At 33.9% G+C, this 13,859-nt stretch overlaps 1 protein-coding gene across 1 annotated transcript; it reads left to right on the forward strand.

Moving 5' to 3' along the window:
• The first annotated feature begins 2,461 nt into the window (after nt 1-2,461).
• On the forward strand, nt 2,462-8,060 carry LOC141605178 (uncharacterized). Its single transcript, XM_074423858.1, has 4 exons — nt 2,462-3,219; nt 3,678-3,793; nt 6,069-6,312; nt 6,552-8,060. The coding sequence occupies exons 1-4, from the start codon at nt 2,839-2,841 to the stop codon at nt 7,836-7,838; spliced, it is 2,028 nt and encodes a 675-aa protein (XP_074279959.1). The 5' UTR covers nt 2,462-2,838; the 3' UTR covers nt 7,839-8,060.
• Nucleotides 8,061-13,859: the final 5,799 nt, after the last annotated feature.

Below are 13,859 nucleotides of genomic sequence, written 5' to 3' on the forward strand. Positions count from 1 at the left end.
TCATTAATAGAACGTCATACGACATTTACAAAGAATAAGTATAATCGAAATAAATCTAATGGAAACCAAAGAAAAATAATTTTCTTATAAACTAGGGATCTCAAAACAGCATCTGACAATTCGGGTCGTCTTAGTATCGCTATCTTCATGTAGCTTTTGAGGGGATCCTTCGTTTGATTTATGAGATAAAATTTACTTCTGACTGGTTCCAAAGATCGTTGACAAATCACTTTTACCCTTTGAAAGAACACGCTGCAAACCATCAACGAACCACTCTTGACTATATTACTGATGAAACTAACCCCACGAATAAATGGCAAAACCCCGAAATAAGGGACGGAAAAACGATTTTCACCAAAAGGGAGACTTTTATTGAATAGAAGATAGATATGCATACTATCGATTGAAATTTCAAATAATGTTGGGGCTTACCATCGATCGATTGATAATCGATGGGAGCCCCCTGTATAATTTGATGGAGGCTAGGGTTTTTTAGAGAGAGTGTTTTTTTTTTTATCGTTGTATTTTGATTTGAGAGAAAAAAAACAGCTTAAGTAATACTCATAACATGAAATGTGTATTTTAATGAAAACAAGTTTTTACATAGATTTTTTTTTTTTCAAAAAGTTATCATTTCATTTCATTAAGAAAAGAAATTACAAATTTGCAAATTATCCCACAAGAATTACAATCTCAATCTCATGTGCATAAACTAGCAATCACTCTCGAGTTTGTGGAATACTTATGCATAAGCATTCTCACAGTAACACTAAACTTTATACTATCAACAATAGTATTAATAGTAGCCTCACTGTTCCTGAAAATTCTTGCATTCCTTTCCATCCAAATCTTGTTTTATAACTTTTTACATAGATTTAATAATATTGTTTTATAACTTTTTTAATAACATATCTTTACGAAATTTTTATCATCAAAAAATCTAGAAGCAAATCTTAAATAGGGAACTATATTGAAATATGAAAAAAAAAAGAATATATTAAAATAAGGAAAATATTTTAGGCGGGAAAACTTTGAGTTTTTCTAATTTATTTAGTATATAGAGGATTCGATGTTGGTTATGAAGTATGTATAATAGTTTCTTAACAATTTGATGACACTATGATCATCTCATCGATCCATACCTATTTCTATGTGATTGTTTGGAATTTCGCCAAAATTTAGAATGTAACTATGTAAGTTAAGTATAAATATATTTTATTTACGTTACTCTTGATTAATATTACGGAGTATTATTTGTATTAAGAATTTTTAATTTATTTAGTCTTAATCTTATTTTTTTATTATTATTGAACCCACATATTGATAATTATAATTTTGACCTACAATTAGTTAATTATGCTAAAGAACTTGGGTCACTAAGGGGGTTGTCATTCGTGAAGAATTCTAGGGCATCGCATTGTCAATTGTGTATACAGAGTTCCACAATCATGTTTATTTAAGGCATGATGTTCACTTTTTGGTTGATTAACTGATACAATTCTATTATTAGTTACTCAACTAACCCTTTGCACAATTTTGACATTCCTTTGATTATTATTCACAATGATTGGTAATTTGATATATAAAACTATTTTGCACAATTGTTAACCTTTAGTTAAATTGTACATTCATATTTAAAATTTTGTTTTCTCCAAACATTATGATAGGATTGATATTTAGTAATTCATACAGATTTTTGAGCTGGTTGTATATGTTTTTTTTTTCATTTTGATTGATAGAATTGAATTTGTTTAATCAAACTTGATCGTATCCTTCTAATTGGTCAAAACTAGAGGTGATCATTGATGAGTTTGGGCCAGACATAGACGAACCTACACTTGAAAAAATTATGGAGGACTTTACATTATTAAACAGACAAAGAAGTTGAAGGGAGAAAACGTGTAGCTTTAAGAACTTAGTATTATTGATGAAAGAACGACGACTTTAAAGCTTTGAATCGTATTTTCTTATTGTAACATTGGTGGCTTTAAAGCATTGAATTATATTGTATTGAGCTATGAAATGTGATTGATAAATTACTTTGTACGACAGTCGATGAGTGACGATAAAAAAATGACCATTTTTTGATAAATTATGATCATATTATATTAAATAGTGAATACATTGTTACTACTAAAAAATGATCATTTTAACAAATTTATCACTATTTACCATAAAGCGGCAACTATTTAACTCAAAATGGACGATTTTTTTTTTGTCAAAAAGCACGGGTACGACCGTCGCACGCAAAAATGATTGTATTTGTATTATCTTGAGTTTGTGTGTTGTACAAATCATTAAATTATTAAATAATCCCTAATTTTGATGCGAGGAAGTTAAAAAAAGACCTATACATTGCACGGGTATAAAACGAGTTTGTGATACTATTATCTGCAATAATGGGACCCACACATCGGCGTTGCCAAAGTATAGAGATAGAGAGGCGTTTGACGTACGACTTGTGAGACCATAACGTCCCGGACTTAATCCATTCACAATTTAACCCTAATTTTGATTTCCCTTTCACGTCCGTCACCGCCTTTGTTATATATACGTCTCATTTTCCCCTCTCTATTTTCTCTCTCCTTATCATCATCATCATCATCATCTACTTATTTCGGCATTTCATTCGGACCAAAGATTCCTAATCATTTTTTTTTAATTTGTTTGCAATCTAACGTCAATCAATTCATTGATTTCATCCACAAATTTGCAGAATCTTATCCTAATTAGTTTTAATTCAAAGCTTATTAAATCAATCGGTTATAATTCAAAAAGTTAATTCTCTCGAATTCTAGGGTTTTCCAGTAATTGAATCAAATCAAACTTTAGTTTTTAATGGCGGATCATAGGAGCGACGAATCAAGAAACGACACTCGCGAAATCAACGGCGATGATGAAAATTTGTCATCAAGCGACGCAATCACAACCGTCGGATCTTCGAGAAACGATAATATTGGCGACGCCGGTGGATCAACTGCGGCGGAGATTAGAACCTCCGGCGGCGGCGGTTTAGCGGAGAGGTTGAACGAGATAATAGTCGGAGGAGGAGATGGAGATTTGTTGATGCAGCAAAGTATGAGGGAGAGCAACTTTTTGCAATGGCTTCAAGCACTTGATTTACAAGTAATGGGAGCTTGTCGTGCTGATGAACGCCTTAAGCCTTTGCTTAAGGTTAACGATGCCGCTGAAGATCGCCTTCTTGCTCATCTTAGTCAGGTTTATCTCGTTACTTTCCTTCCCTACAATTCTTGATTTCCAAACAAAAGTTTCTGTATTTCATCCATTTTGGACTTGATTTGCTCCTCCTTTCCGTTCATTTGTTTACGTTTCTATTTTGAAAGTGATTATATATCCAGTTCTATTTTAGTTGACAATATCTACAATTGGTTCGCTGCTTTCTCATTGGTTTTTGTGCCAAAAGTGAAGATAAACAAATAATCGGTAGTTGTTGATTTGTGAATCATGATAGAGCTATTATTTTTAATGTTACTGCCAAATGTTGTGAAGTAGTTATGTGGAATTCGATTAGGTAGGAGATTTTTAGTTTTCAAGGTAGGAGTGATGTTATGTTGTTGTTCTGAACTATTTTTTGTTGGAAAAGTTGATTATTTATCGTATTTTGGAGGTTGTGGTTTGAGTTTTGATGTTGATGATATTGTTTGATGTGGTAACAGCATTTTGAAGCATCTGAAGTTGGTCTGCTAGCAAGGTGCTTGTGTGTTCCTCTTGTTTCAATGCGCGTCGGCAAGTTAGTCAAGCAAGGCTCATTGTTATGCCCTACTTCTTTGAGGTGAACGATTGATTATGTCCTTTTCTGTTTTTGTAGATATGATGAATGTGTATAAGCTTATCGTTTATGTGTCTGATTTGATATCGATCTATTTACTTTAGTAGATTTCTCATCTTAAACGATTTGTTTTGTATCTTTAAGCTTTCCTGTAGGATATTGGGACTGATTCCTTAGTCCAGTTTTTGTTCTTTTATTGTTCGCATTGTCGCTCATGCACATTTTGTTACGGTAAGAGAAGAAATCTGAGAAAAGAATCTACCCCTTCCCCAAATAAATCATAAATAAAATTAGAAGATGAAATGTGGTTGTAGAAGATTCTTTTTATAGTTCATAGGAAATTTACTGCCTAATGATAAATTTTTGCGGGAACCCGGATTCACATGTCTCTGGCTCTATTGCTCCTTGTGGTCTTATTTTGTTTTACTTGCTACAGTTTCATTAGAGATTCTCATTTTTTTTAGTGTCTTCGTTGATTGACAAAAAATTTCTGAACATAATTCAATTCGTCTGTGCTCATTATGTTTCCTCTGTATATCTTTAATTACCTCTGGGTGTACGCAAATATTTCATGTTTTACAGGAGATTCTTGAGGTTTTCATGGGATCTACATGTTGGATATACGTCATGTTAAGTTAAGATCCAGGTGGAGTGAATTTTAGATGCCATTATTTCACATGCTTTTTTTTTCCTTACGCAAATGTATGAAACTCGCTAGGATGAATTTCTGTAGCGGCATGCTAGTGTTAATCTTTTTGAAGGGTTTGTTCTGAAGTTTGAGGTCTAGTTTGTTGCTTTTTTTCATGCAAGTCCTGGACTTGCCGTATGAGAACTCAGGTGTTATTGACTTACCCTGGAGGGATGTGGGTTGTATATACCCTTAGTTTTGTCGTATGCTATTCTTTAATAAATATATGCAGATGTCAAGTTAATTTACTGTTTACGCAGATGTCTTGAACTGGTTGATTTCAGATGAGTTTATCAAAATTTATTATCAGTCTTATTCGATTTCTTCCGCTGTGCTTCTTAGTTATGTTCTGTCCTTCAATTGTACGCATATATCATGGTCAATGATAGTTCTATATGATTCGATGTTCTCAAAGACTGGTTTGAACTCATTGGCGGTGGGGGTGTCTCTTTTAGTTTTAGAGATTAAGTAGGATCCTATATATTAATGATGTCAATGATGACAATGTTCATCCTTCCATATGAAGATGTCTTTTGGCTTGTAGGTAATTGGGGCCGTTTCTATATTGATCTCTGACTTAAGAAGAAGTGAAGGTAGTTTCACTCTCTCATGTTATATGATCTACTTCCCAGTGATTGATTTTAGGAACATTTTTCTGCAGTGGTTCTACAGGAGTCCTTGTCCTCGATGTGTCTTTTTCAGCCTTGTTTATGCACAGTACTTTTATCAAGTTTGAGTTTGTGAATGAAGTGTAACATACCTCTGATCACCAAAATTATGAATAGTTTCTGTTTGCAGCTCTTTTTTTTTTAAAAAAAAAAATTTATCTATTTATTTATGGGGGTGATGATAGTTGATGAATGCTGATTAACCTGTTTCTTTTACCTATAAAAAATAGCGAGAGGCACTAGTACTAAACTCAAATTGCCTCTGGCAAAATGTCTCGAGGCGCTAGCTTTTTGCATAGGCGAGCTACTGGGGGACTCAACTATGCTATTTTCGTGTCATTTTTCTATTTGGTAGTTTTTTTGTTTAGTTTTTCATTTTCTTCACTCTGTTATACCTAGCTTTTATTTCTTTATGGATTATTACATGTTAATCCTTTTGAATTCCCAAAATTTGCAAAAATAGTGCGCCTTGTGTGATCGTCAATCCGTGCGCCTGATTTACACGAGCCCTCCTCACATCGGTGCGCTTAACGCCATTTGAAACTAAGGTCGTTAATAGAAGATTGTTCTCTACCTTAGCTCTTTTTGATTGAAAAGTTAAGTCATTTCATTTGATCGCATGTCACTTTACGACTTGGCATAATAACATCTCCGTCTGAACTTGGTTGATCCCTCATGCTAAATTGTGAGGGAGCCCTGTTGTGTAGGGCCCCTCTTCTGCAATCTTTTGCGCTTAAATTTATATAAATCTCTTCCGTAAGAAATTCACTATGAGTCAAATTAAGCCTTTATTTCCTGTTTTAAGGCTTTGATAAGTGTATTATTTTATATCTAATGCTGATTGCATTAGTGCTCCATAGTCTCTTATTCGTATTTCATGCTAAAATATTCTCAAATTCCAAATTTTTCGCCCCTGTTGCAGAGGAACTTTGAATCTTGCTCTTCTACCATCATCTGATATGCGGCTTTCATTTATTGGAGACAATGGCCAGACTGCAAGACTAGCGACATTAAGTTATGTTTCTGATTGCTCCTCTGTGTCAGTTGAGGAAATACCTGCAGACCAGTCTGGACGATCTTTCTTAGTGAAGCTCCTTGACGGGGAATCATTTTATTTCTGGTGCTCAGAGAGGTCTAAGCTTCTTGGAATTGATTTGCTTTCGAAGGTAGGTGGACTTGTATTTATACTACTCCCTCCACCCCATTTGTATTGTTCCATTAGACCTTGACCTATATTTTCTCTATCTAATAATTATACTTTTTACAATTGATATTTGACTAGTTTATTTGGCGAATCAAACATGTCAAAGTTTACATTGTAGCTACATATAACGAGAGAAAATTATGGTCAAAGTTGATTTGTAGAGTATTTCGCTTGTAATATTTCACTCTGCTGGTTTATCAGATGAAGGACTTCCTGAGAAGGAAACCAACTTTGGCTGATCTAACGGGAATTAGCGAATCTCGTCTTGAATGCTTTGCTACTCATCTCCGTGCCTATCTGGCGGGCCCAACTGCTAGCAGCATTCAAGCAAGTACTGCTGCTTCGTGCGTTCCTTGGGCTGATGTAAACCAAGCTTCCATGGAACCCCTTCAATCTTCCTCAACATATGTGAGGTCTCTGCGAACCAGACAGAATGGATGTCAAGCATCGAAAGGGAACACACAGTATCAAGGAAGCTTGAGTCCACGGCCAAGTACATTTAAAGAAGGTTTACCAAAATCTCTGTCTTCCTTGAAAAGTATCTCAAGAGAAAAGATAAGGCGTCGTGGAGATCTGCATCTTGCTCCTGTTGACAATTCGTTCATGTCGGAAGCGGTAGTAAATAGTTCAGATAAGGGCAACAAGTCTTCTGAAGCTTCTCCATTGAGCTTTTTGGAGTCTTTAGGCAAATCCAATTTTCTTACCTCTCCAAGTGAAACTTTGCAATTGCCACCAATAAGTTCCCTTTTTTCTCCCTATTATTGTTGGTGCCCGCCTTGCACTTCTCCATCTATTACGTCCACTCCGAAACTCCCAACCTCGTTTGCTCAACCTTTCTCACTGCCACCACTCTCAACTCTCTTCCCAGCAACAGTGACCAGCAGTTTGCTTCCACCACCGGATCTCACAGGTGGGTCCCCTTTTGAACTTCCACCCTTGTTATCTGATCCTTTGGTACGCTCACAGCCGTTTCCAACCTTTACACCTCTAATGTGTGACCCAATTGTCCACATTCCTGTTCTGGATCTTTGCTCGCTGGGCCAGGGTTACCTTGTTAGTGCTGGACCCGGTATAGCAACCAGTATCCCGCCATTGCATCCAAAACTTATGGGCCCGATAATATCGGAGGGTGAATCACTCTTGGAGAAAGGTGCAAGGGAGACTCTAAGGCTATTGATTGGAAATTCAAGTGGTCAACCCTCGGGATCACTTTTGGGAGTCCTACCTTCAGTTTTGAGCCACGAGGACAATCAAGGCGTTATGGTTACTGGAAGCCGAGGTCTGTATAGTGGGATTAGCGATGTTGATGCAATTGTTGGTAGCTTTGCTGCTGTGGGGCTGAATTCTGTGTCTGAGAGGTCCTTCAGAATGAGTGGGCTACCGAGCTGCAGTAGCATGGGACCAGATGCTATTGAGCAGCCTTCTTGTGGTCCAGATTTTTGGAATTCGGCATTTATGTCCAGGGAGGATGATAAGAAGATTGATTGATGATTTTGAAGGTTTGGTCCCTTTTTTTGGTATGTTGATCTTGTACATCCGTGTTTTAGCCATGAAGGAAATGTATATGATTTAGGTGTATGGCTGCTTGAGGTGTAGTAGTTGTTACTATGTTACCTGTCTACTTCTGCGCATTTTGTTGCCAAACATTAATGAAATGAAAATGAAAATGAAAATGAAAATGAAAATGTAAATGACTTTTTTGTATGTGAATTGAACGTCTCTCTTTTTTAGTACTGTCCACATCCGCCTTCACGGATTCTGTATATTGTTTCGGGATTAACGAATGCATTCTCGAAGTCTTGAAATTTAGACTTCCACCAAAAAAAAGTCGTGGAATTTAGGCAAGTTTTACCTGTTGGCTGCTGCCCTTTGAGCGTTTCTTTCCTATTCCACAAGTATGGAAATTTTGAAAGCTAGCTTGATTTCCTTATGTATGTAAAATGGTTTTTCCTTTTTAAAAGAAGTTTATTCACAAGTTATTTTTTGGAAAACTTTTGGTTGTTTGGCCGTATTTTTATAAAAGTGGTTTCTCATTTTATATGTTCGGCCTAATTACTCTAATACAACTTTTGTTTGTTTTTTTGGTTCTTTATGTGAAAAGTAGAAGTAGTAGTAAATATCTTCTTCTAGCTATTACTTTTTCAATTATAAAAACACTTTTGAAGCTTGGTCAAATAACATCTTAGTTGATCTCCCTTCAATTTGGACTATTTTGGTCTTTTATAAAAGACAAGACGAGATTTTGAGATTATTTTATAGTCAAATGTGATCTCTTTTGAAAAACAAATTCTCATAAGGCGTAAAACTAGCTCAATCATTGTGATTACATTTAATCATAAAGTGGTCACAAATCTACGACTTTTAGTCGGTCTAAAATTAAAATGTGTGAACTTGATTTAATTGAGACTTTGTTTCTTTCCAATTACACATGGCATATTTGTATCATTTGTCTACGTAACATGGAATCTACAAATCTAACTAAGCCATTAACTAAGTCATAATATTTAGATTGAGACTTAATATCATCGAGACATTATCTAAACAGTTGGATCATATCACCGAGTCACTCACACAGTCACACTTGCTTTTACAACCTTCAAAATATATTACCTGTGTGTCACACTACTACGTTATACTCCCTCCCATCCAAACCAAAGGCAACACTTACCTTATTCGGACCATCCAAACCAAACTACCCATTCCTTATTTGGTAAAAAACATGACTAAAGACCCCTCATACACCCTTATTATTTACAGAAAATGTCATCATATTTGTGGCCCTCCTTTAATTAAGCTACAAGTGGTCCTACTTTAGTTCTAATATTACCCTTACTTTTTCTCTATTTTCTTAAAACTTGTGCTCCCTCCCATGTTACCTTTGGTTTGGATGGGAGGGAGTATGAATATAAAAAATTTATGGGCTCACTTGAAATGGTGGGATAATTAGTACTAATAGAGTTTACAACAATTCTGAGGAGCTTGGTGGTTACTGGTTTGTGGTTGTGTGGAGGGTGATTGGCCAACTATTTCGTCTTTTCCTCGTTTTCGACTTTTACCATCATCACCTGCCTCTACTTTTATATTCATTTAAATTCTATTTTCCTAATAATAATTACCTCTGTTATCGAATAGCTAACACTACTTTGAACTAAAACTTATTTTTAGCGGGCATCTTACAAGTATAAAACCTAGTCATGAAAAACTTGAATTTTGATCAATATGTCTACATAGTTTTAGAGCATTTTCAATTCCAAACATTTAAACATGTGTGGGCTACTGCTCTTTATATAATCCCTTTTGTCTAGATCAATAGTTATTATTTTCTTTTAAGAGTGTATTAGTTCATTGTTATATATTTTCATTATTGATAAGCTGTTACTTATAAATAGACTTAGATAGCTTACTTTTAACAAAATTGCGAGCCATCTCCATATGCCGGATTTTGTAATTTGTAAGTCTAAAATCACCAATACTCTTTTTTTTTTTTTGGTTTTTATGCCAAAACAATAAATAAGTAATGTGCCGATGGTTGGAGTCTCAAGATCGATTTTATACTCTAACACGTCTCCTCACACAAATCCCCATGAGGCTTGAAGTGTAGATGCAACTACAGGTCTCCGCATACCTGGTGCTTAATATTCCACTTTAGAAATTGGGGGCATGACTTTTTAGTCACATGACTCCGATATTATGTCAAGAAACTATCTCAACCAAAAACTTAAACTGAAGGTTGGAATCCCAAGATCGATTTTATATTCTAACAAGTAATGAGTAATGGCCGGTTTGAAGAGCATGTCCTAATAGTCCTAAATTACACCAAAGATAAGCAAAATTTGTATCCTCCTTAAGTGGTAGACACTAGACACCGGTCATCTTAGACCACCCCCAAGCAAGGTCAATTGGGGGGGGGGGGGTCAATTGGTGAAAGGTCACCTTAATCCACATTTAAGCAAAAGATTAGGGTGACCCAAGGGTTGAAAAGGTGAGACGAGGTCAATTGGTGATCTTCACTTGCTCAAATTGACCCAAGAATTGACCTTACATGTGTCAAATTGTAATTGGTTACAATATCTAAAATCCAATATCATCGTCTTAGAAGATCGCCTCAAGAACGATTTGTAGAAATTCATGGTGAGATTCGTGATCGTGCCACTCATATCGCTCTGAAAAATGATCTCATTGAGCATATTTGGCAAAACTTTCGTAACTAAAATTAGTTTTGGATGCTTTATATTATTTCGTAGTATTTCATGTTTTTTAATATCATGTTTTTTTTTTTTTTAAATTATGTATGCAGCTTTTTTAATTATGAATGCGGTTTTTTTATTGTCAATGAAATCGTCTTTTGGATTATTAAATTTTAACATTGTTATTTAATATTTTTTTTCCGAAGTGTACGTCATTAAATTTATGTTTAATATATTAGATTACTTTTATTTTTTTTAAATTACAATAAAAACTTGTGTATAATTAGTTAGTAAATAATAATTGAAAAAGTAAGAGAGAGGTTTTAGTGGGTAGAAAATGTGGGAAATGATTAAAAATGTTGGAAAGTGGAAAATGATTGGATTAATTGACCCATGTCGTGACCTTCTGCTTGGGAGGGTGAAAATGGGTCAAGTTAATAAGGGGTGATTAAGAGTAAAAATTCTAATTGACCCGATTAAGTTGACCTTTTGCTTGGGGATGGTCTTATGGTTCATTTTGCCATTTGACATCTTATCTTTTTCTTTTAAATAAGTCTATCTTTATCTCTAAACTTAATATGAATCTTAACCATGATATAATGATAAAATATTATTATTCACGTTTAATGTGTAAGTGTGTAACACAATAGTGTACGGGAAAAAAGTTTAATTTAAACATTGTTTCTTCAATATAGAGTTAAACTACCCCAACAACTTTATTTTCTATCCTACATAAATTCATTTGCTATGAATAATGACATACATTCATTTGCAATTTATTGTGTCTATTTTACCTCTATGATTTAATGTCTTTAGATATTTCTTTAATTAATAAGGTGTGATACCAATTCAATATATGGAAGGGAATCCATATTCGTAACCGTTATGTAAAAGGAGTTATAAAAGCGATTTTAATATTAACAGAATTTAAACCTCGATCATAAATTCATAAGTAACGTTCCTCGTGACTTCATAACTAAGCCTACGGTTCAACATGCATCAATCATACTATAAGAACGTTCAAAATCAAAATGTAGTAGCTACATGCTACGTCACATGAATACATGAGCCCATCAAAGCCTTTTCAAACTTCTAAACATAGTGGAAAAATTGTTATGTCATTGTCATTTTCATTGTAAATTACACGCAATGAGAAGCAAAATTTTTGTCTCGCTAAGCTCTAGTAACAAAATATTTCTCTAAGAGATTTTAATTAATTAACTAGTTTTAACCCCGTGCAAAAAATGTACGGGTCGTAATAGAATTTGCACGGATTTGCCACTTAAACATAGACCTAACAAATGGGTCAACCGACTCGGATTCAGGTCGGATTATTATCGGGTTTGCAAGAGTTTGAGTCGGGTTGGTGATGGTCATTTCTGGGTCAGCTCTTTTTCGGGTCCAATATTATCAAGTTATTAATGGATAATAATCATGTGCAATAATCAACATTCAGGTTAGGTTATGTTGGATCGGGAGAATTTGGGTTCGGGTCAAGCTTGAGTCTCGAGCTTGGGTATCAGGTCGGACATGGACCAGGTTATACGGTTGGGTCAGTTTTGGCAAGTTTACTTAAACTTATATAAAATACTTAACTAATCACTAAGACGTAGGGAGTATCATATAATATATGAAAAGTTGTAAAATAAAATAATAATTACCCAATAATCCAATATGACGGAAATGTAAACACACCATTAACATTGTTTAACAACTAAAAACAAAGTTTAAAATATGAAGCAAAAAAAAAAAATACTAACAATCTAAAAACGCGTGTTAGAAAAATTAAGTGCAGTTTGTGAACAATGGACCCAATCGTCCAATTCACCCTCATATTATATTTATGAGCCAAAATCCTCCAATTAACCCTTTACATATACGGTATTAATTAACCCTCCTATTTTTAACCCTAACTCTATCTCCGTCTCCCACATCTAGCTCATCACTTCTCTCTCCGAGATCTCACTCAATCCTTCATCCCTTTTTGGCGTTATTTTCAGAAATCAAATCGTCTTATCTTATTTGTAATCCTAATCTCAATCTCCCTCTCTTATATATCTCTCAATTATCTCTCTTCTAATCCACAAAAGTTCATAAAGTGTTCGACTTTACTGTTCAATCGACATGAAGAAAATTAATTGGAGCAAGTAATTGATGGCGAGTCATGTATATATGTATTCTTTAAATAATATTTCGTTTTCGGTATTTCTTTGTATTTTATTTCATTGACCAAATTATATAAATGTTCTTTGTTATCTGCCGAAAGCTTTTTTTTTTTTCTTAATTCAAATAATCCTACATGTGTATATGTAATTGAACATTAATTTCTTTTTAAAAAGATGAAATTTTGCAAGATAGTAAGTATTCTTTTTGTAACAAAAATACTCAGATATGATGTAGATCTTATCTATTTATCTAAGTGTTTTGTTGTTTTTTAATTTAGTAAAATTTGTGGTCAGAATAAAATTTTCATTATATATATATTAAGTTCTTCATCTTCATTGTATTGTAAATCATAGATCAACTTTTCATATTTATATTGATTTAGTGATTTTTTATTTGCTTTTTTTGCATTTAATTTTTTTTCCTTTTCAAGTATTCATTTTCCACTTTCGTATGTATATTTTGATATGTCTAACAGTCTAAGTGATCCTCTCTAAAATATGAGAGCTAAAAACAAACTATGAGGCTTTCAACTTTTCATATTTATATTGATTTAGTTACTTGATCGATCAAATAAATATTGTTGTATTTATTGATTGTTGACGGTATACAAAAATACTCCCTCCACTTTTTTATAAATGACGTTTTGCATTTACGAGGTAAGCCTTTGACTTTAATATTTACAAAAATATATTTGTTCAAAAAATATAAAATGGTACCATTAAATTCCTTACGAAAAACTCTTTCATATGAGTATATATATCATAATATTTAGTCTTATATTTTAAGAGATATTGAAGAGAGAAGGGAGTGTCTCGAAATGCGAGAAAGTCATATATAAAAAAATAGAGGGAGTACAAAGCAATTAAATCACCTTAAAACCCACGTTTGGTGATAGGGGACCACTTTTTGGAAATTCATTTTTCATCCTTATTTCAAGGAACTAATAGGAAGCTTTTAAAGGCTTCAGCTTTTATAGATAGGGGATGAGATTTCCAATTTATAAAACCAAGATATTTAAAATAAATAAAAAGAGAGCAATATTACTCCATATTATCTGATGTATAAGAATTAAGATGATATATGTATGGTTCACCTAAAAATTTCTCCAAAATACTACGCAAAAGACATATGGTTCACGAAAAAATTTCTCCAAAAT

Source organism: Silene latifolia, chromosome 1 (genome assembly GCF_048544455.1).
Source record: "Silene latifolia isolate original U9 population chromosome 1, ASM4854445v1, whole genome shotgun sequence".
NCBI lineage: Eukaryota > Viridiplantae > Streptophyta > Magnoliopsida > Caryophyllales > Caryophyllaceae > Silene > Silene latifolia.

Bases quoted from the DNA above. Each gene is read 5' to 3' on its own strand.
- LOC141605178 (XM_074423858.1), top strand. From the start codon at position 2,839: ATGGCGGATCATAGGAGCGACGAATCAAGAAACGACACTCGCGAAATC. The intron at 3,220-3,677 runs GTTTATCTCGTT...ATGTGGTAACAG, and splicing joins TTCTTGCTCATCTTAGTCAG to CATTTTGAAGCATCTGAAGT. The intron at 3,794-6,068 runs GTGAACGATTGA...CCCCTGTTGCAG, and splicing joins TTATGCCCTACTTCTTTGAG to AGGAACTTTGAATCTTGCTC.